Raw genomic sequence first — 23,307 nt, 5'->3', positions numbered from 1 at the left:
AGGTCCAGTGGGGCTGAGGTCAGGGGTTCAGTGGGGCTGAGGTCAGGGCTCTGTGCAGGCCACTCTAGTTCTTTCACAGTAACCTTGGCAAACAATGTATTCATGGAGGTCACTTTGTGTACAGGAGCAATGTCATGCTGGAACAGTACCGGTGAACTTGTAATGCTACAGCATGGACGTTCTATACAATTATGTGATTCAATCTTTGTGGCAACAGTTTGGGCAAAGCCCACATACGGTATGGATCTGGTGTCTACAAAATGTTGGTTATGCTGTGTGTTACCATAAATTCAATACACTTTTTACAAATGCAAATAAACTTTATCCCAAATTCTGTCAGAACAAAGTACAGACAACATACAACTAGAATTGAAAATATTCACTTTTATTTTTGTCTGCTCCAAAATAAGCCTTGAAAATTGTCTTATTAAGGTTTTTGTTTTTTTTAAGCCACATTTAAAAATGATGTTTGAAAGCAGTTCTATTTACACATGCGAAAGTGACTTAACATGACAGTCTGTATTGCACAAGTGCTCTTTCTCTAAACATTTGTTGTTGTGCTGTTCATGCACTCTTGTTCATCACTGCATGTCAATTGTAGCTGAAGGTCAAAAGGTACTTGTTGCAGAAATAGAGTATGAATTTTAAGAATCATATATCGCATCTACAATAGTGTGGCCCTAAAATAAAAATTACATTCTAATATACATACACACATACACACACACACACACACACACACACACACACATATATATATATATATATATATATATATATATATATATATATATATATATGTGTGTGTGTGTGTGTGTGTGTGTGTGTGTGTGTGTGTGTGTGTGTAATTACATGTACCAATCAGTTGTTGATACCACACCACACTCATTAAGGCACACAGGTGTTAAGTGTTTAAAAATAAAAATAAAGTATATGCAAGCTACATAGGTCTCGTTATTGCACCATATTTCATATATCTGTTGGTTTATTTCCATATCATCCACTTTTCCCATTTAAAAAAAAACAAACAAACATGTACAATACATTTTTATCTGAAAGTGTATGTAACAGAAAGGGTATGTAATGTAGACCCAACAAACCCTGAATGCAATTTATCCTCAAATACTCCTGACTCAATATGTACCATACAGATTGTTTAAACTTTAAAAGGAGAAATGATACAATCAGTTATTAGTCTCTGTCATTTGAGAGTACACAAATGTCTTTAAGGAGCATGTTTTATATTTGGCACAATTAAAAAAAATACTACTACCAGAAAAATTGTCAGTTTTCATTCCATTTTAAATAGTTCTTTACTCCTGATTCAAACCTTCAATAAATAGGGCCAAGTGGTTTGGAGAGGCTGTTTAGTCTTAACCAATTAGTCAATATATTGAGAAAGCCATCGGAAACCATCTCCGTATCCTTGTCTTTTTAACACGCTGCACATGAAAACTTCCATTGGCCTCATGTTCAGCTCTTTCAGTGACACACTCCCCTAAAGGTAAACAAGCAATAATTGGCTTAAAATTTTAAATTTAAAAAATTCATGAAAAAAAAGATGAGCTGTTGAGAGAGATGTTGTAATCAGAGCATTCCAGAATTGTAATAGCTCTAATGCAAAAGATGTACACTTGCTGAAAAAGCCACATTTTTCTTTTCAGCAAAATGTTGAAGTCATATTAAGAAATACAAAACACTACAAATAACACTAAGGCCCATGCCTTATGGTGTGTTTGTTTATTAATTTTCTACCTTCCCAGTAGTATGTCCATGTAGGCCAAAGGTTCCTCGCAGTACATCTTCACTTATTGCCTCAGGTCGATCAATTTTATTTCCCAAAATAAGGATTGGCACATCAGATATGGTCTCATCAGTTAGCAGGGCCTAAAGTTTGAGACAAATAGTCATTTTGGAGTTTCTATACAAACTTTGTCTTGGTAAATAAAAAGATAATGACTAGAATACAATAATTAATAATTATTATTATTAATAATAATAATAATAATAATAATAATAACAATACAAGCTTACATCTAGTTCGATTTTAGCCTCATGTAGGCGGTCATGGTCAGCACAATCCACAAGGTAGACTATTCCATTTATGGCTGGTAAGTAATTCTTCCAAACTCTTCTTGCTGCAGTTAAAGAACAAAAATACATTTGCAAAGCTGTAAAACAGTTATCTTTGGATGTCCCTTAACTGTAAAGTGTACACTAACACTATAAATCATACTGTAATTCTTCGTATGATTTGATGGATCGCCATGGTTACCTTGTGCATGTCCACCCAGGTCAAACGTAGTGAAAGTCATCCCAGCAATGGTCAACTCTTCTGAAGCTAATAGAAATTATAAAACAAACGCAAATATATGACACCAGCCTAGATGATCAGGTTTAATGTTATGCCTATTGAAACATTTTTCACATACTGCAGAGTATCCATGCAGCACAGATAAACAACGACTACTGACTTGGATGAAGCGTTGGCACATGCTGCCCAAGTCGATCATCCTTAAGCATATGCAATAATGTTGTTTTTCCTGCATTGTCTAATCCAAGGAAAACCAGCTTTCCGGTCTTTTTATACAGTCCTATAGAGAAAACGGGTGAAACCAATCACGTGTTTCTTACAGAAACTGTTTCTTACAGCTGGTAGTATTAATGTTAACAGCTAAATGGCTTACTCGTGATACATTACCTAATATTTGCAGTACACTATTGAATCCTCTGTAGATCCAATCAAATATGAAAGACATTCTGTTGCTATTCCCTGAAGGCAAAGAAAATTGGAGAAAACCAAAATCGAACATGTATAACAATACCAAATTTGTTCATAAGTAAATACATTCAATCATTCATAAATTTCAGAGCAGTGTTTTGAGGTTGACATTGTGGCACAGTTTAAAGGACTGTGCCACCCACCCACACACACCCACACCCCAACTAAGCGTTTATTAAGGCATTGTGGCTGATTTGTACAATTCCACTGTATACATGACACTGTGTCCTACAGATGCAACACTATTTAGCTACCAACTATTTTTACGAACGGGTTAGTGATAGTTACCTGACACCATGGGCCAATGGTACACACACATACTCACACACAACTATCCTTGTGAGGACTTTCCATTGACAATTATTATTCATAATAATAATAATAATTATTATTATTATTATTATTATGAGCTAATTAATGCTATGTCTACAACTAAATCTAACCCTAACCACAACCTTTATATGTATGCATTTATTTATTTATTTATTTATTTTAAATTAAAAGTTGAAGTTTTTGTTGTTAAAAGACAGTTTTCCTTTTTACCGTCCCTTTAATGTCCCCACAAGGTCAAAACTGTCAGCTATTCCAATCTCTGTGGACACACTGGGTCCCCACTAAGACTTCTAATACATGCGCGCGCACATTTATCTACACACGCGCGCACAAATGTCACTCAAATGGCAGACATCATGAAGGCAAACCCGAACTCCTAATGTGTTTCGGTTTGCGTTTTGTACACCGTTTAAACGTTAGGTGATAAACGCAACATGACGTGTAATGAATAAAGCACTGCTTTGCGCTCACATTACTAGTTAAAGAAAGAGTATTATTTAAAACGTCATCAGGCCAGTTGTTAAAACGGGATGAAAATACTGTGGCCGTCTAACCCATACCATACCCTGAGTAGCACACATACATATATACATATATAAACAGACACAGATCGAATAACAAAACAAATCGTATTTGTCCCACTAGCACGTAGTAAAAACACATCAACATTGTTTTAACTACAGGAAGCCAGTATAAAAGGCACCCAGTCTATCTATCATGGACTGCGATGGTATAGCAGACTCATGTTTCAGCATAAACTCACGTCGAGGAGTGTCACCCCGTCAGCTTAGAGTCACCGAAACCACCTCAGCTTTCTCAGTTTCTCTGCTGGATCCACGACTTCACTGCTGTAAGTGTCAATACTCACTATAAGCTATATTGGCTATTTTCTAACTAAATGCGTCAAGTAAACAAACCGACTGTGTTGGGATATGCGCTAACGGAGTGTGAGCAGCGCCCTCGTATGGTGGAAACGTGTGTGTGAGAGAGAGAGATAGAGGATAATGTAAAACGGCAGCTGTGTGTGAAATAGGGGTGTAGCTACGGGCTAGGCAGTGCCACCCTAGTGTGCATGAGTAAAACATCAACGTAATGTATATTAACAACAACAGAAACAAGCAGGTTTACCTAACTAACATGGAAGCGAACTATTCCTTGGAACCACTGACCAAATGTTGTGGATTAATATTTTACCCCACCACAATAAAGTCATTAGTTTTAACCTGTTCACGCGCCCATTGTAAAAGTTCTTGCCCCTGGTGTGTGAGCCAACCTGCCACCAGCATTAATCCTGAGAAGCAGCACGATGTAGCATGCAGTATCACAAACTCCATGTAGTACATTTGTAAAGCAGAAACACAGATGACACAATGACAGGAAGAAGTGGGGAAAAACTTTATTGATTCAACAACCTTCCAGTACCTGAGTTTGACCAGACTGCTTACTTTCCATAAGAATCATAAACTGTATGCAATCCCATAGCATACTTACACAATGAACTGAAAAATATATCTATTTAGCAAGATGTGTTAACTTTTCCCTACTACTCTAATTGTAAGCTTCCATACATGTTAAATTATTCATTTCTGTCTATGCGTACATACTCCAATTGGATTAAATCAGACTGGTCCATGAAGATTGGGCCTTTTCTTGTCACTTCTGATAATAAAACCATTTGTCAACTGAAAAAGAAGGGAATAACAATGTTATTTCTTTATTTATTTTAAACAGACCATTAAATGTTGCATTTAAAACATGACATTTGCTCTTCAGTTTAAAAAAAAAAAAAAAAAAAAAAAAATCAATAAAACACCTCCTGAATATTTGAATTTTGAAACCAGGACGGTTTGTCCTACTTTGCTTCACTATCTTACAACCCCAATTCTGAAAAAATTGGGACAGTGTGGAAAATGCTAATGAAAACAAAGAAGTGACTTGTAAATTTACTTTGACTTGTATTGAAACAAAAAACATAAAAGACAAGGTATGTGATGTTTTACCTAATCAAATGCATAGTTTTATTGAAGATAAACGTTTATTTAGAAATTGCATGCGACACGTTCTAAAATAGTTGGGACAGAACAATTTAGGACCAATAGCAATGCGACAAGTTTAAATAAAGTGATGTGAAACAGGTGAGTCAGTTGTCTAATCATAGTATATAAGGAGTCTCCAAAAAAGGCCTAGTCCTTCAAGAGCAAGGATGGGTCGAGGCTCGCCAATCTGCCAACACATACGTCAGCGAATAATCCAACACTATGAGAACAACATTGCCCAAAGTCAGATCGGTAGGATTTTGAGCATTTCACCTTCTACAGTGCACAATATAATTAAAAGATTCAAGGAATCCTGTTAAATCTCGGAGCGTAAAGGGCAAGGCTGAAAACCACTTCTGAATGTGCGTGATCTCCGATCCCTCAGACGTCCCTGTCTTAAAAACCGCCATGAGTCTGTAATGGATATCCTGACATGGGCTTGGGAATACTTTGGTAAACCTTTGTCAGTCCACAGATGCAAGTTAAGGCTTTACTATGCAAAGCAGGAGCCATACATCAACACAGTCCAGAAGTGCCGCCGACTTCTCTGGGCTCAGTCTCATTTGAGATGGACAGTAGTACAGTGGAATTGTGTTTTGTGTATTTTTTCAAATAATTTTTGGACAAAACAGCATGTTAATAATATATGTTTTCAATATAGTACAGGGTGAATTTTTCAAATGACTCTTTTTTGCATTTTCCATACTGTCCCAACTTTTTCAGAATTGGGGTTGTATAAATAAACGATGCAAATTCTAGACACTCGTCACAATTATTTGGTAATTGAAATATATTGGGAGGAAATGCAAAGCTACTATTTAAAAAAAAAAAAAAAAAAAAAAAAAAAGTTTTTGTAACTGGATACAGAAAATGTTTGTGTTTAATAAATGACTAAAAAGAAAGAGACCCACATACCTGAGTCTGGAATGGATTCTGCATCACCACAGGGACAAGTCTGAAATGAGAAGAAACAATATTTAAAATATTTATATATATAAAAAAGGCAATAAATCCTGTTTTGAAATGTTCTAGTCTAGCAAAGTCCAAATCATTGACAATGTGCAGCACATAATAAATATCTACATTACTATAATACATTCCTTACTACCACTATTCAAAGTGAAAGTGAAATAGATCAGGTTCACAATCATGAATAAACAGCTCACTATAAAAGTAGATGCATAAATGTGTTGTAGTTTATTAGGCAAACAATAAATGACAAAATTAAGCTTTCAATGTGAACTAGTCCAGCAGACATCTCTTAATACTACTTCTTCAATTACTTAAAAAGGTCATACCCTGTAGCTTTATGCAAGCAACCATACTTCAGTCTATAGTAAGTACAGCTACAAAAATAATGGGCAGGTCCCCATCTTGGGGATTTTATGCCAATGCTTTAGCATTTTGAAATGTTTGCCAATGTTGTTTAACGGTTTAATTTCTACACTGCCTTTAAATGACTGTGTAGATCAGCTAAAGCCAGGTTCACACTATACGATTTTGGCCACGATTTGGTCATCTGAGAAATTGAGAATTCTAAAAGATTCCTATAATCCTAGGCCAAATTTTATAGTCTTTGATCACTAGTTTGACGTGTTCCCCGACAGCCGATTAATGGCCGTTGCGATCAGATTTTCCCTCCGATTAAATTCTGGCCGGGTCAGAAGTTTTGAGGCACAGTCCTGTAGTGTGGCTGCTCCTACTCCCTAGCAATCTTCTTGCATGCGTCCGTTTTCCACATTTTGACTGTCGTACAGTCTGACATTAATGATAACTAAGATCCTACAGTGTGACATGGCTTACAACGGGATCAAGTTCATACAGTCTGACAAGCAACAGTCGCAAAGGACTATTTAAAAAAAAAAAAAAAAAAAAAAAAAAGTCAGTGTGCACCCGGCTTAAGACAGAAGAATAACAAACTGGTCAACATTAACCAATCGCCTGTAGATCGTGTCAGTACTGTTTTTGTCACTCTCATCAGTAAGTAAAGAGGAAAATCAGGGAAGTGGATCAAAAGAAAACACCAGACATCCGCAATGTACACAAATGCCTTAATGGCTTTATATGGCAATCATTTTTTTCCCCCCTAGTAAAGCAAAATTACATCAAAGGTTTTTGCAAAAAACTGTAATTACATTAAACACAGTAAAAAGTCATTTTGATGTTGCTTGGATTATTCTCATTACATTGATGGAAAGCTACTGATCTTTTCTTTTAATCTTTTTTTTTTTTTAATTGTCATTTTAAATTCCCCTTTCTGTTTCACATGTCTAGAGATAGATAGATAGAATAAAGAGATATATATATATATATATATATATATATATATATATATATATATATATATATATATCTGTTTGATATGGTGTTGATATGAAATGTAGGTCAGCAGGAAACAACAACATTTGCAATTATTAAATAAATAAACACCAATAAAAAATGTAAACACATTTCAAAGTCCTATGATAGTAGTGAATGGCAAGAATATATTTATCTACTGCAAAATAACCACATAAGAATACATTTCATATAAGCAAAAGAGGGGAAAAAGTTCTTACGCCATCAACAACTGCCTTTGCATCCTCCAGCGAGAAGCAGAATGGATTGCCTGCCTCCGACACACAAGTGTTTTTACTGTACAGCAGAGCACAAAGATCACTTTAGGGTAAGTTTAGCATAAGACAAGGACGGGACAATAATGCATGACAATTTTTATCCGTCTGTTCCTTTTCTGATTTCTAGGCTACATCATTCTGTTACAGATCTTGATATTGCTTTATGGAAAGCCTTGTTCAGAAAGTTCCTGTGTCTAAAATGGTCCAGATCTGGGCTTTGTAGTCTGTACTTTCATTATGTTATGTTAGTATGTATGTGTGTAATATATATATATATATATATATATATATATATATATATATATATAAATATAATCTCTCTCACACACACACAAAAGTGAGTACACCCCTCACATTTTTGTAAATATTTGATTATATCTTTTCATGTGACAACACTTTGCTACAATGTAAAGTAGTGAGTGTACAGCTTGTATAACAGTGTAAATTTGCTGTCCCCTCAAAATAACTCAACACACAGCCATTAATGTCTAAACTGCTGGCAACAAAAGTGAGTACACCCCTAAGTGAAAATGTCCAAATTGGGCCCAATTAGCCATTTTCCCTGCCCGGTGCCATGTGACTTGTTAGTGTTACAAGGTCTCAGGTGTGAATGGGGAGCAGGTGTGTTAAATTTGATGTCATCGCTCTCAGCTTGTCAGCCTGCCAGCGCTCAGACCATACGCTGCACAATGCACAAAACTGGTCTGCATGGCTGTCGTTCCCAGAAGGAAGCCTCTTCTAAAGATGATGCACAAGAAATCCCGCAAACAGTTTGCTGAAGACAAGCAGACTAAGGACATGGATTACCGGAACCATGTCCTGTGGTCTGATGAGACCAAGATAAACTTATTTGGTTCAGATGGTGTCAAGCGTGTGTGGCGGAAACCAGGTGAGGAGTACAAAGACAAGTGTGTCTTGCCTACAGTCAAGCATGGTGGTGGGAGTGTCATGGTCTGGGGCTGCATGAGTGCTGTCGGCACTGGGGAGCTACAGTTCATTGAGAGAACCATAAATGCCAACATGTACTGTGACATACTGAAGCAGAGCATGATCAGTATGCAGTATTCCAGCATGATAACGACCCCAAACACACCTCCAAGACGACCACTGCCTTGCTAAAGAAGCTGAGGGTGAAGGTGATGGATTGGCCAAGCATGTCTCCAGACCTAAACCCTATTGAGCATCTGTGGGGCATCCTCAATGAGAAGGTAGAGGAGCACAAGGTCTCTAACATCCACCAGCTTCGTGATGTCGTCATGGAGGAGTGGAAGAGGACTCCAGTGGCAACCTGTGAAGCTCCGGTGAACTCCATGCCCAAGAGGGTTAAGGCAGTGCTGGAAAATAATGGTGGCCACACAAAATATTGACACTTTGGGCCCAATTAGGACATTTTCACTTAGGGGTGTACTCACTTTTGTTGCCAGCAGTTTAGACGTTAATTGCTGTGTGTTGAGTTATTTTGAGGGGACAGCAAATTTACACTGTTATACAAGACGTACACTCACTACTTTACATTGTACCTTGTACATTTTACACACACACACACACACACACACACACACACACACACACACACACACACACGAGATTCTATCCACCTATCTATCTCCCTCCCTCCTACAGGGCTCTGTAAATCACAGCCGTGCTGATGTTCAGTATAATGGCACTCCTGCTTGTGCAATATTGCTTTTATACAACAGTTCTATATACACACAAAGTTAATATCGAGTAAGTGACATTTTGGACTCAATATGGCTGTTCTCTTTATTTTTACTCCACTAGCGGAAGAAAATAGATCCCCATGAAGCCACATAGCTAGCTCACATTGATTTATACAATCCCACTGAAGGTGCTTGAGGTAAAATTGACATCCCTTCTTTTTCATCTTCATCTGAGAGCCTTCATATTTCAAGCCAAAAGTTATATTCCTGAAAAGTATCATTGGCCATGTCTGCTGATGAGGTCACTAACACTACTGTAGTAACGGCTTTGAAATAGGAAGGGGAATATTACACAGACGAGCGAAGTGACACAGAGTGAAACAGAGTCCCACCAGTGTTATAGGAAATGTAGACACTCTTGAAATGCCATTCGACAAATCAAATTAGTGGACTAGAACCAAGTGTTGTATAATACAATATAATACTGATATGGGGAGTTAGTGATTTGCCTCAGAAAACAAATGAGCACAATTTCCTCTCATTATTTGAACATTACACAGAAATTCATGACAATGAAGTGAAAAAGTTCTTACCAGCTCAGACCTCCTGAACTGGCCGGTTGTGAAATAAGTGCCTTCCAGAAGTCATGTGTGCTTTTGATTGTCTTAATGGCAAAGTCCTGTATTTTGTAAAAAAAAAAAAAAAAAAAAAAAAAACCACACACAAAAAAAATTAACAGCTTGTTCTGGATTTGTTTTCAAAATCACTTATTAGGTCAGGGGTGGACAGTATTGTCAGCTATTATGTGCATTAATATATACTAAAGGAAACAAAGAAGCTATGATCATAAAAAGGTATCCAAGTAGCACACTGTATTTGCAGCCTTGACAAAAAGACATTGGCCAGCATTTCACAAAATACATTTAACCACAAAGACTATTACTTATAACAGGAGATGGCTTTGTACTGTATGCGTTTGTTGCGACATATCTGCATGTTCCTGATACTAAAATGTGACTGTCTGTGCACATTAATTAATCTGTCTAGTAAAAATCATTCTACTGTCCGTCAGATCAGACCTCAGCCGACATCCGGAAAGCAGCAATTGGTGGGATTTGTAACAAGTTGCACATGCTACTGTGATGCACCACTGTAAAGTGTATTAAGTTTAAACATGTATACCATGTTAAAAAAATTAGAAGTTTTGAAAAAGTCTGTAAACAGTAAGATAGTAGGGTTTTTCTTCTTTATCATTTTTTTTTTAAATTGATAAATAATAAATAAAACAACAAATACAAATCTAATAACCTGGACATGAAATCTGAGATTTGTTCACCCCTGTGGATTCACTGGTCAGCTGGGTATGTTAAATTTAAATTATACATTAATATAGAACTACTAAAAACCTGTATTCGTCTAATTTGTTGATCCGGTTTCTTTTTTATTTAGTTGCAAATACATGGGACATGGTCATCAATTGCCTATAGTACTGGCTAGTTATAATGCCAAATAAATCCATTACATGGACAAAAGCATGTGGATGCATGACCATGGCCCCCATATGTGGGCCTTCCCCAAACTGTGCCACAAAGTTGGAAGCACACAATTGTCTAGAATGTCTTTGCATGCTTATGTTCAAAAAGCACATACGGGTGACATAGTCAGGTGTCCACATACTGTAGTTTGTGCCTCATTCTAGAATTCCTTTTAGCATTACTGGGTGTGTATTTTTTGTCCTTTTTGTATTGACCTGAACAGTAGAGAACAAAACATGAAGGCACCTTGTCTTTAAACTCTTCGTTGAAAGCAAACTTGTTTTCAGGCTTTCCGTCTGGTACTTTGTATCGTCTAAACCAATCCACAGTAGCTTCAAGGTAGCCTGGCTTGAGTCGCTGAACATCAGTAATATCTGAAATTAACATTACCGAGCAAATGAGAACAATACCATTCTAATAAACATTGCCATGTCAAAGAAAGACACAAGAATAAAAGTGTTTAATTTATGAGCATTTATGCCTATATATATAAAAAAAAAAAAGTTAAAGTTTTTAACTTTAAGGACATTAAAAATCAGTCACCATTCAAGTCTTTTGCTTCTGGGTCATCAACATTGATTGCAATAACTTTCCAGTCAGTTTCGCCTTCATCAATCATAGCCAGTACACCCAGGACTTTCACTTTGATAACTTCTCCTCGTGTGCATACCTAAATAAAATTAAAAAAAATAAAAACGTTCAGTTATTTATATAACAGAGGCCTACACAAGAAACATCGAGACACAAAGTATAAACTGAACTACATACTATTAAAATTAACAGACAAAATAATACATACTCTGCTGCCAATTTCACAGACATCAATTGGGTCATTGTCACCACAGCATTCAGTATCACAGTCTTTGTGGGCAGGGTCTTCCCATGTCTGTCAGAAGGGGGAAAAATTATTGGAGTCATACACCAAGTAGGTTCAGAAAAACTAGGTGAACCACTGTTTGTTTCAATGCTAAATGTGAATAACCCTGTATGAACCCTGTGCAATGCAACAACATTTATTTCTATCCAGGGTTGCATTAATTTTTGGCCGAAATCTCGTATTAGAGATGGGAGAGTCAAGTCTCCTCTAGCACATGCCAAAGACTTTCAATTGGGTTAAGGTCATGTTGGCCAATTCATGTGTGAAAATGATTCCTCATGCTCTTTCACAATTTGAGCCTGATGAATCTTGGCGATATCATCCTGGAATATGCCTGTGCCATCAGGGATGGGGGGGAACAAATAATAGGATAACCTGGTCATTCAGTGCATTCAGTGACTCAGCTGACTAGACCCGACCAATTAAAGCAACCCCAGTTTCCAGAGATCTGTATATTAATGGTAAATGGTCTGCACTTATATAATGCTTTTTTTAACCTTAGCGGTTCTACAAAGCTTTACACTGTTTCTCATTTACCCACACTCGCACATGGTAGCAGAGCTGCCATGCAAGGCACTAGCTTGAACTTGGGTTTATAAACTTGGGGTTTCAGTGTCTTGCCCAAGGACAATTTGGCATGTGGAGTCATGTGGACTAGGAATCAAACCGCCAACCCTACAGTTAGTGGACAACCCGCTCTACCACCTGAGCCACAGCAGGCACTATGCATGATGGGTACATCGCTTCATGTGCTTCCCTTCTTACCTGATGCACACATCGCTTTGGAATAGGGTAATTCTGGACTCATCAGACCATGACCTTTTTCCACTGCTTCTCAGTCCAATCTTTATGCTCCCTAGCATAACTGAAGACGTTTCTATCGGATTAGCCTTGCACTGAATAGACCACACAGCAATTTAGTCCCAATCCTGTAAGTTCTCGTCACATTGTGGAAGTGGAAATGCTGTTACATTCACTATTAAACATAGCCATGAGTTCACTGTCAATTTTTTACGATTTGACTTCACCAATCTTTTGAAAGATCTCAAATCACGATCATTCAAGATTTTCAACATTCATTTTTCTGACATTTCTTCCAGGTGACAGTTCACCACTCTCCTTACAGGTTTTAATAATGCGTTGGACAGTTTTTAAATCCAATTCCAGGGATTTCAGTAATCTCCTTAGTTGTTTCTTTGCTTGATGCAGGGCACTTATTTCCCCTTCTGGAACACAGTAACATCTTTTAAACCACAGGATGTGGTTTTTTGGTTTGTTTGTTTTTTTGTTTTTGTTTTTTTAAATGCAAAGCTACACACTGCATCAGTTAGGGTTAAAAGAATTGCTGCATGATGGGTACAACAATTACTGAGTGCAATAATGATCCAGTCATAGGCTCTTAATTATTTGCTTATTTAAATCCAAACAGCAACCTTTTTTGGCCAGGCAGTGTATAATCTCAAAGAAAATGAATAACAGCGTCCACTTAGGCCAAAGTACCTTTTCAAAAAGGTTTTAAACTTTGATCAGGTATAGACAGCATATTTAAAAAATGTACATCACCAATGCCAAAGTGCATTTTTAAATACTAAATACATTGGCAGGGTTTGTTTTACATTTTTACTTAACATTTTTTAAATAAGCTAATTGGTGCTTCATTGTTTTGATTTTGATTGCACTTCTCAGCATGCTGTGTACAGCTGAGGAATGGCACGGTCAGAAAAACATGAGACTCAGTAAGTCATAATGAGGATAAACTATTTTTAGAAGTTCCTTAAAACCCTGTTTTTGACAAGTATTACAGCCTCGTCCTGATACAATGTCACGGCATCAGTAACGTCGTTCAAGCGCTTAATTGTTTTCTCAAAAGTAGCACATTTTCAGAAGAATTTGCTTACTTTTTGCTGTTTCTGGATGCAGTGCTGTTCACTACATCCTGCGACATGGCTTTCAGCACTCATTGGGAAGCTTTCTTAGTGGGTAAACAAATGCATGTTTTCAGCCATGCTGCTGTGTTTCCATGTAACATTATGACAAATAAGCTGTGGAACTGCCTCTTGGTTATTACTGTTTCTGTGTCTGTCAGGGAGAACGCAAGCTAGACTAACAAATAAAGCAACGCTGGTTCATAAAATCACTTGAGCTGCCATGTCTGAGCAATGTCAGCAACTGATAAAATGCACAATCTTCCTGTAAAAACAAATCATTTTAATCATTTACCGTCTAAGATAGTCATACTATATCGCCCATCCTTACGCACGATATAATACACTTTTAGCAAAGTGGTCAGAAAAGTGCATCAGTTACATCTGCCTTACCTGAGGAATTGCACCATAGTTCCAGATGTATCCTTTATATGGGAAAACATTGGCCACATAACGCAAATTCCCCTTTTTCACATCCTGCTTTATTGGATTAAGTGGGTCCTTTGTGGCAATCTGAGAATAAAAGCACTTGTTGGCACGGAATCATTCATAGTTAGGACACTGTTTCCATAATTATATACTAGGAATTAGTAGTGCACGAGGCAATGTCACAAGACTTCACGTACAATTGCATTGGTTATAGAAGGGCAACAAAATTGTATTCATTTATTCTATTAGTCATACCTCCATTTTTGCATTTGTCCATCGGGGTACCTCCACAACCATGTGGAAAATGTTCTGTGGAATAAATAATTTTTGAATGTGATTTCTGCTCATATAGTGATAGCTGTATTTTAATCCTGACATGTTTATGACTAGTATAAACATCTGTTTATACTAGTCATATGATATGTTTATTGTGAAAACAAGGGAACAGAGTTTGGGGGGGGGGTACTCTTCCCAACCAGGTATAGGCAGATAAAGCTCCTCACCGTTTGTGTATTGATTCATCTCCTCAAATACCATTTGCACGCATTCACACATCTTCCTGAAGAACATTTAACATTTGCTTGTATTCCTATGACTTCTTGAAAACCAAAGAGTTTTTCCTGTCTTGCTTCCTGTTGTATGCAAATATGCCCTTCCACCTAGCCAATCAATAGTTAACCCATTGTCTCTTGTATGTCAAGCATGATATATACACTCTGCTTTTCTCTAAGTAAAGCAGAGATCTAGCCATTTGAAATTTGTGCGTCTGCGAGTCATTTAGAAAACTCTCCCAAGCTCGGTGCAGGAAGTGTGTAACAGGGCGATGGCACAGTCTTTCTTGTGTACTTTCACTTTCTTTCTACTTGAGTAAAGTAACCTGAAGATTCTCTAATCCTAACACATAGCTTGTGGAATTGAACAAGTGTCAAACGATGAGATGACAAGTTGTCCAGTGTAACTATTTCAAACTGTGCTAAAAGGTTCAAATTTCTGCACTTCTTGCAACAATAGCTCAAAATATTTCAAAGTTGAGAAATAACATGGGATTACCCAAGAGGTCTCATGAGGAGAAAAACTATCTTCTGTAATTATACCCAAGAAGTTAAGCTACACAATTCTCAGTAACTCTGAAGAGAAACATCCAAGTTACATGAATACAATACCTGGGCTTCATCTGCGTAGATAGGGATGTCATGGAACGGTGAAATGTATTTTCCATCTTGGTTCTCTGTTTAGAAGAGAGATACACATATCTCACACACTGACATAGAATGATAGGTTTACAGTACATTCTCCTCCAATGAGTCACAGTATTAATGCTCCAATAAACTGAATAATTGTATACAACATAGTGCAGGGTATTTGTTAAATGTCACACAAGGAATTAACCAATGGGGGTTTGAATATATTTTAAGATCCCTGCTGAAAACAACAACAACAACAACATAATTTGTTGCCTTCTATTGGCGGCATGCTATGTCTAGTGGATACCATTAAGGACAATAATGGCAATGGTTTGCTGATGGTTTGTAATGGTATTTGTAGTGGCAACCATTAGAATTTCTGTGATGGTTTCTATTGTTTGTTTTCCAACAAGGACATATATTACTGAAGTACACTAGAGATACTTACTGGATTATAGATATATGCTGGATAGTAACACTAGAAATTAAGCTGACAAAAACACAATAACTTTGGTCCAGTTCCTTTGAAAAACAATGTGACAGATAAAAATAGATAAACTGACTTTCACTTTCACAATGAGCTGGAGGTACTTTCTCAAGGCGTTTTCGTTGACACGTACGTACGTATGTATGTGTATATAATATATATATATATATATATATATATATATATATATATATATATATATATATAAATCTACAGTATTTGTTACATTTTAAGAAGTGTTCTGTAGCAGTCATCTGGCTAACATGAATAACGCCTTAGAGCCAGAACAGACACTGCGTTATCACAGTCCTGTTGCACATACAGTCCAGTGCTCCACCCGCCTTCTTACATTATCGTGACTGTTAGAAAGCTCAGTACCCAAGGGGAGGATAGAGAGTTTTTAAAAACTGGGATGAAACGTTCCCAGTAACATTACCGAATCCCTGCAGTGCGATGCTTTATAAACACAGAGTTACTCAAGCATTTCCAGAGTAGCCGGAGAGTCACTGATACTGACATCCTTGCACTATCTCTCGGACAAATCTGTCCCGAAACTGTTTCTATTTTCACTTAACGGGATCTTTATCTTTTTTTATTATTATTATTATTATTATTATTATTATTATTATTATTATCATCATCATCATCATCATCATTTAATGCTGACGTACCACGTATATGTTTATATGAAAGAACCAGGTCTAACGCAGCTATAGGTCTGCCATGACAGTTCAGGAGAAACTAGCCTCTGCTCTTACAAGACAGGCAGCTTGCTTTGCTTTATAAATCTCTCTACGTTCAAAAGACTGCAGCATCTATACAAGGTTTCTTATAGATGACAAAGAAACCACGGCACTCACTGTAAAACACCCTGTAGCTCAGAGTGTTGGGTTTTCCTCTTTCTTCGATTGAGAAGCTCATGGCTACTGCTACTACTGGAAAGCGTGTAGCGATAATGCACCTCGGTGACGTGGGACTCAGAAGCTCAATAAAAAGCCTGCGTGTAGAAGGGAAGAGGCTTGACTCAGAGAAAATCAAGCCCTCCTTCACTTGCCCTAGCTAGTGCACGAGCAGAAACCCTGCTGCAAGTTGGTAGGCAACTAATTTCAGATCAGAATCAACATGAGTTTCTATTGACAGAGTGAATTTCACTTGTTCTTTATTATTATACCTAATGTACACACATAGAACTATTCTCAAACAGAAACAGACCCTGCTGAGAAATAATAATAATAATAATTAAAAAAAAAAAAAAATAGAAACCCTCATAGAATTTGTAATGGTTTTAATGGTTCTTAATGGGAATTATATTATTAAAAGAAATCAGATTATTGACTGATTCATACAAACTCACTTTTAACATATTGAGTTGCCAAAATCTGATATTTTACAGTGATGACATCCAGGTAATTGTTCCTTCATACAATTACAGACTTTTTTTTTTTTTTTTAAAAAACCCTTCTTTTTTTTTTTCAAACATCTAACGTTAGCTATACATAGTTGACAAATTAAGAAGTCTTTATTTGTCACTTATACATTACAACACAGTGAAATAATTTTTTTTTGCATAAGATAAGATGTACCTTTATATACCAACTTGTTAGGAAGTTGCAGTCAGAGCACAGGGTCAGCCACAATACAGCACCCCTGGAGCAGGGAGGGTTAAGGGCCTTGCTCAAGAGCCCAACAGCATCAGCTTGGCAATACTGAGGCTTGAGCCCCCAACCTTCCGATTAGTAACCCAGAGCCTTAACCGTTGTTCCACCATTGTCCTAAAGGAAAACACGTCATCCTAGTAAGGTGTTGGGGCACCACAAGCTGCAAGAACAACTTCAACATGTCTTGGCACAGATTCTACATGTCTCTGGAACTGTACTGGAGAAGTGAAGATCATCCTTATAAAATACAACCCCAATTCCAATAAAGTTGGGACAGTATGGAAAATGCTGAGAAGAGGAATGATTTGTAAATGTACTCTGACTTGTATTTAAAGAAAAAAATCATAAAGACAAGGTATTTGATGTTTTACATAATCAACTGCATAATTTTTTTTGAAGGTAAATGTTTATTTTGAAATTGATGCATGCAACATGGTCCAACTAATCATTTCTGTTTCCGGGGAACAGACGTGACAAATGTGACGTTACAGAAGAAAGAACGACTCAGATCGGGAGGTGAGGTGAACTAACAGACTGCATTGCCTGAAGACCTAATGCTAAACTATTAATTAATCATTTCTGTTTCTCATAATTCGGCCTTGGCTGCATTAGTCTGTAGTTTATTTTTATTCCAAATGTGATCAACGTTTGCCTAAGTACTAGATGTGTTGGGGAATCTAACATGTAACACCTAACATTTTAATTATATTCTGCTGAAATGAACTAAATGACTCGAAAAACGATTCGTTTAAGAAAAAGGAAAAAAAAGAACCGAGTCAGTAAAATGATCCGAACTTCCCATCACTAAGTGAGACGCGCCCCGTGTGGACACGTGTTCAGCTCTAGCTTTGCGCTTATATCCTGCGGAGGCGCTCTGCTTCCTGCCTGGCGGAGGGAGGGACGGTGCTGAAGGCTGGGAGGTCGAGTCAAACGACAAGAAAGCTTTAGAAAAAGACAGAAAAGAAGGAAAAGGGCCCGGGGTTCTACTTTCCGTCGGCATTAAAACTTTAGCTCGCCACCGTTCAGCGACCCAATCTAATGCAATGTCGTCCAGTCGTCAGCATAGCGAGAGCAGGGCCATTCCGACCAGGACGGTGCTGATCGACGACTCAACGCAGCTACCTCACGATTATTGCACCACTCCTGGAGGCACTTTATTTTCAACTACCCCGGGCGGTAATGGCATTTTAAAGCGGGTTTTTGCTACTTAGACCAAAATTCACATGCAAAATAGTTGTCACTTATTCTTCCATTCGCTGTGCTCGACTTTAGCCTGTGGCCTACTCGCCTCGCTAGAAAACCTAGCATGTTCAAAACAAAAACAAGGGCTGGGTTTCAAATGGCGCCCTACTTCCTATGTAGGCTCACTATTTCGGGTGTAAAAGAATGACTTCTGCACTCTTTACAGCGCCTTCTGTGTCCAACACTGTGGTATTTCGGATGCTGGCAGGTGGCTCGCCCCGCCCCTGCTATTGTATAAAATGGTGTGATTGGTCACTCTGCAGCGCAGTGATTGAGTTTGTCCAATCATGAGAGAGATTCTGTGTTAAACGTCGACAACAGTAGAACGTTTGGCTTTATACTTCCGTTAAAAACAATTTGTTTACCAGAAATAGCCTGAAATATGTTTAGAGATCCACTGCAGTCTATACAACTTCATTTTATTAGCTAATTATTAGGTACAAATATTTGAGCAAGGCACACATGATTACTTAAAATATATATATTTATATTTGTTTGCTACTAATATGGTGTGTGTGTGTGTGTGTGTATATGTATAGATGGGGAGATCTCCATTATCTAGTTATGTGATTTGTACGTTTTAATAAGGTTTATTTGCTTTGAAATTACCCTGCTGGGAAGGAGAGAAAAAACAGGCACAGAAATGTTAGTGGTTTCCACTACAAATACCATTACCAACGATCATCTAACCATTACTGTTCCTTAATGGTTTCTGCTAGACATGCCACAAATAGAAGGCAATAAATTACCAGCAGAGACCCACAGGGACCATTTCAGTTTCCATTAAAACATTACAAATTCTATTTGTTTGTTGTTTTTTTTGTCAGGGTAATTTATGTATACCTTGACGTGCAACTGTTGAGTATATTTAGAAGCAGAAAAAAAATAAAATGGTATTTTGTTTTTTTTTTGTTTTGTTTTTATTGATAATTTGCTTATTGTTTATTTTAGGCACCCGGATCATCTATGACCGTAAATTCCTGTTAGACCGGCGCAATTCCCCTATAGCCCAGACTCCACCAGCACACCTGCCCGTCATCCCTGGAGTGACGAGCCAAAACATCCTGAATGAGAACAAGAGGAATGAAGCTAATAACATCAATAACCATGATGGCAAACCAGGAACAGGTTTGTCTTCTTATTCACTTAAACCACAAACTGATGAGTGCTGTTAATAAATTAGATGTGCTGCTGTTTTACTTGTTGTAAATGTTGTGTTGAGACTTTACTTTGTGGTTCAGGTGAAGATGCTCAGTTTGAGATGGACATCTAAAGAAGAGGAACCAACGTGATGAGCGAATAATAATCTGGCGTCCACGTGCCAGTGGCTTGGCTTGTAGAAAACACTGTTGTGAGCCCTCTCCTTTAGCTCTCTCTAGCTGTTGGTTGCTAAATAATCATGGGGATAGTCAACTCCTGTTGGCCCACTGGGCTGCTGGCTCCCTGAAAGTTAACAAATGATTGATTTTGTTTGGTTAGGTTTCAGGTCTACCAACAGTTGTACAGGCTTTGGCTACCCAGCAACGGAAATGTCTGTATTTAAGTGCCCAAATGTAAAAATTAATGTAAACAGATTCACTTGCAAAACAGCCACCAAGAGATTTCTTCATGTTAATTTAGTGCTGCTTTCACAGGAAGATAAATGATCCAAAATGCTCAGTGGTTGTCTGTCATCCAGACATCTACTCATTAGTGCACCTTCTGTTACCTCCTTGTTGTTTCATCATTTTTAAACAGTGTCAACCTTTTCAGTATATTTTATTTTTATGTCCATAAAAGGCCTAGTAGCATTGACTGGCGTCATGCATTTTGGTTCAGATTTAAAGAGTACCATTGTCATTTCAAGCCTTTGAATTGGGCATTGATACATAGCAGGATCCATTGGGGGTTTTTTTTTGGGGGGGGGGGGGGGGGGGGGGGCTTTGTTTTAAAATGTGATTCAGCATGGGGTTTATAAAATGCCTAAACCATGGACCTTAAGTAAGAATGCAGTTGGAATCCTGCCAAATTTCCACAACTGCCCCCCCCCTCTCCCCTTTATTTAATGCAAAGAGAAAAAAAATCCATTAAAAATATTGATGACCAGTTGGTCTTCAGCTAGAGATACTGTGTTTAAATTTTCAGATTGAACCTGCTAGCAATATAATTTGCCCCTGCCTTTGATTTATGAGTAAATCCTGATGATACTTGAAGCATTACCATCAGCTTAGTGGTCACTGAGTCTAATAAACAACACATGCTGTAGTACAAGTGACCCAAAATTAGTTGTTGGACAAAGGTAATGACAACATGCACAGCTTTGGACCAGTGAATGGTTAAATATGATTTATAAATCGGTAATGAATAGAAATAAGCCCCATTCCAGAGCTGGTCTCAGTATGCACTTATGTCATGTACAATATCACTTTTAGCTCATGCAGGTGAAATAACAGGGAAGTATATGTATTTATCATAATGTCAGTTGTTACGTCTACTTTTGCTTTCCATTTGCTAATATATTTACAAACCTGCAACTTCAGATCAAAGGTAGGAAAGCACTGAAGTGTTGTCAGGAAGTTTGTGCTGCTATTATGCATCACTCATAATGCAGTTAGGAAAGTTGTAGCAGCATTTGAGGTGATGGATAGTTGCAGTGACCTGACATTTGATTATTATTTTTATTTTTATTGGTGGATCAAAAGCTTGAATGAAACATTTCCAATACTCCTCTATGCATCTTGTTTAAGCTCTTGTATATCTTATCCTAAGCTCAGATGTCAGCATTATAGAAATGTTGATTTTCTGTGAAGTTTCTTATTTTTGTTTCCTGCTTCCTCATGGGAAATGGAAAAGGTTTGAGATTTTCCACAGGAGAGCAAAGTGATTGTCTTTCAAAAGTGACTTAAAAGAGAATACAACTCATTCTCTGCTTTACACCTTATGTGCTTAAATCATTAATTTGTCTTGTAACATAAGTCTCTTTACCCATGCCTTACTTTACTAAGTGTCACAGCTGTGACGTAAACAAGTTTAGCTCCTTTTTCCCCAAAATTCTAATACTACTTTTTTCTTTTTTTTCTTCCTTTTCTGAGTTTAGGATTAAGATGTTTATCAGAATACATTTATATTTTTGGAGACATGTTGGTTATTCTTTTTCTCTGCTTTAGAGGTAAAGGTTTGGGCTTGCAGCAATATATTGGTTGAAATAAGATAATTGATTTGGGTCAACTTAAATTGTAACTGATTGGATTTAACGGCTCTTTTTTTTTTTTTTTTTTTTTTCTTTTTTAAAGATTTAACTCGCATTTCAGATTTAAACAACCAATTGGCAAGATGAAACGTATGTTAAAGCAGACAGTGGCGTATTTGCTAAATGTACACTCGTAATGTATTGTGAGCTGTCAAATCCAGTGTCTTTCAACCCCTTAACTGAAACCTTGTGTATTTTTTACTTGCCGTAAAATTCAGACTGAAATTCATAAATTGCCCATTAGACATTCCTACAATTTGTAGGAGCCTTCCCAGATTAATTTACCAAAAGGCAAACAAAAAGTGTCAGTCATTTTTGTTCTGTAACAGAGACCCTGTAAAATTGACGTAAATTTGATTGTAAATTAAATTCCAATGCCAGTGGACACTATTACAGCAAAATCAATAAAAGTTCCTTGGAAAAAAAAAAAAAACCCAAAACTTGTCGCTCTCTGTATCTATTCAGGGTTCCCACGGGTTATGGACTTTCTGGAATGTCATGGAAATTTAATAAAGTCTATTCCAGTCATGGAAAGTCAAGGAGTTTTATCATTTTGGGGTTGAAGTCAGGGAATTTTGTTTAACTTTTTCAAATGTATTAGCTAAAATTTGAGCAATAGTTATAATCTGGTTTCTGTTTTTTAAATAAACAGTGTGCTCATTTGCTGAATGTGACTGTGTTATGGGTAAAAAAAAAAAAGTACTTAAAATGGCTTATGGTACCTTGTAAATGAATTGATTTTATTTGCATCAAAGAAATATTTAGTTTTATTAGGACCATTTTGTTTGAGGTATAAAGACTAGTCATGAGAGAAGTATGTGTTCTTTTTAAGCAATGAAAACTAAGTTTTGCACTGAATGCCTGCTAACCAGGAAATTAAGCTTACGGATTTAATGGGTTACATACATTGTACCATTCTTCATACAGTAGGTCATGGAAATTCAAGATTTTGGTCAGGGAAAAATCATGGAATTTTGCATTGGAGTAGGAACCCTGCTATTGGTAAGTACTAAGGTTAAAATGGCAATTTATCTTACGTGACCACTAGATGGCAGAACGGGTGTGGGGATGGTATGATGGTTTTCTATGGTTCTATGAATCGGTTCTAACTGATGTCTAAATTCTGCATATGAACCTTATGATGCATGGTATACTATATGGCCAGACGTATTTGTACAACTGACACACACCTATGTGGTTTTTGAACATCCCATTACAGATTTAACCTTGTCTTCATGGAGCTTGCTTTGTGCACAGGTGCATTGTGATGCTGGAACAGGTTTTCGCCCTTTAGTTCTAGTGAAGGGAAGTCTT

At 37.2% G+C, this 23,307-nt stretch overlaps 3 protein-coding genes across 3 annotated transcripts; 1 reads left to right on the top strand and 2 right to left on the bottom strand.

Moving 5' to 3' along the window:
• Nucleotides 1–364: 364 nt before the first annotated feature.
• On the bottom strand, nt 365–4,098 carry sar1ab (secretion associated, Ras related GTPase 1Ab). The gene is made up of 7 exons (XM_017464717.3): nt 3,879–4,098; nt 2,702–2,773; nt 2,475–2,594; nt 2,276–2,341; nt 2,035–2,138; nt 1,756–1,887; nt 365–1,498 (listed from the first exon to the last, which is right to left on the bottom strand). The coding sequence occupies exons 2-7, from the start codon at nt 2,757–2,759 to the stop codon at nt 1,382–1,384; spliced, it is 597 nt and encodes a 198-aa protein (XP_017320206.1). The 5' UTR covers nt 2,760–2,773; nt 3,879–4,098; the 3' UTR covers nt 365–1,381.
• A 399-nt stretch (nt 4,099–4,497) lies between these two features.
• Nucleotides 4,498–16,822, bottom strand: ppa1b (inorganic pyrophosphatase 1b). The gene is given in 11 exon segments (NM_001200704.1): nt 4,498–4,797; nt 6,067–6,106; nt 7,710–7,785; nt 10,021–10,106; nt 11,209–11,336; nt 11,506–11,632; nt 11,762–11,848; nt 14,158–14,277; nt 14,449–14,502; nt 15,357–15,421; nt 16,725–16,822. Coding segments are annotated over 11 exon segments (873 nt in total). The 5' UTR covers nt 16,786–16,822; the 3' UTR covers nt 4,498–4,768.
• Nucleotides 16,823–18,388: 1,566 nt separating this feature from the next.
• Nucleotides 18,389–22,433, top strand: eif4ebp2 (eukaryotic translation initiation factor 4E binding protein 2). Its single transcript, XM_017464259.3, has 3 exons — nt 18,389–18,698; nt 19,716–19,892; nt 20,006–22,433. The coding sequence occupies exons 1-3, from the start codon at nt 18,566–18,568 to the stop codon at nt 20,035–20,037; spliced, it is 342 nt and encodes a 113-aa protein (XP_017319748.1). The 5' UTR covers nt 18,389–18,565; the 3' UTR covers nt 20,038–22,433.
• Nucleotides 22,434–23,307: the final 874 nt, after the last annotated feature.

Source organism: Ictalurus punctatus, chromosome 3 (assembly GCF_001660625.3).
Source record: "Ictalurus punctatus breed USDA103 chromosome 3, Coco_2.0, whole genome shotgun sequence".
In the NCBI taxonomy this organism is placed as follows: domain Eukaryota; kingdom Metazoa; phylum Chordata; class Actinopteri; order Siluriformes; family Ictaluridae; genus Ictalurus; species Ictalurus punctatus.
This window is presented reverse-complemented; position numbering and strand designations above follow the sequence as displayed.

What these genes read in the sequence shown, in the direction of transcription:
- eif4ebp2 (XM_017464259.3), top strand. Translation starts at nt 18,566, where the DNA reads ATGTCGTCCAGTCGTCAGCATAGCGAGAGCAGGGCCATTCCGACCAGG. An exon ending in ATTTTCAACTACCCCGGGCG is followed by an intron (nt 18,699 to 19,715) that starts GTAATGGCATTT and finishes TGTTTATTTTAG; the next exon opens with GCACCCGGATCATCTATGAC. An exon ending in TGATGGCAAACCAGGAACAG is followed by an intron (nt 19,893 to 20,005) that starts GTTTGTCTTCTT and finishes TTTGTGGTTCAG; the next exon opens with GTGAAGATGCTCAGTTTGAG.
- sar1ab (XM_017464717.3), bottom strand. Translation starts at nt 2,759, where the DNA reads ATGTCTTTCATATTTGATTGGATCTACAGAGGATTCAATAGTGTACTG. An exon ending in TGTGCCAACGCTTCATCCAA is followed by an intron (nt 2,342 to 2,474) that starts GTCAGTAGTCGT and finishes AATTTCTATTAG; the next exon opens with CTTCAGAAGAGTTGACCATT. An exon ending in AGGCTAAAATCGAACTAGAT is followed by an intron (nt 1,888 to 2,034) that starts GTAAGCTTGTAT and finishes CTCAAACTTTAG; the next exon opens with GCCCTGCTAACTGATGAGAC.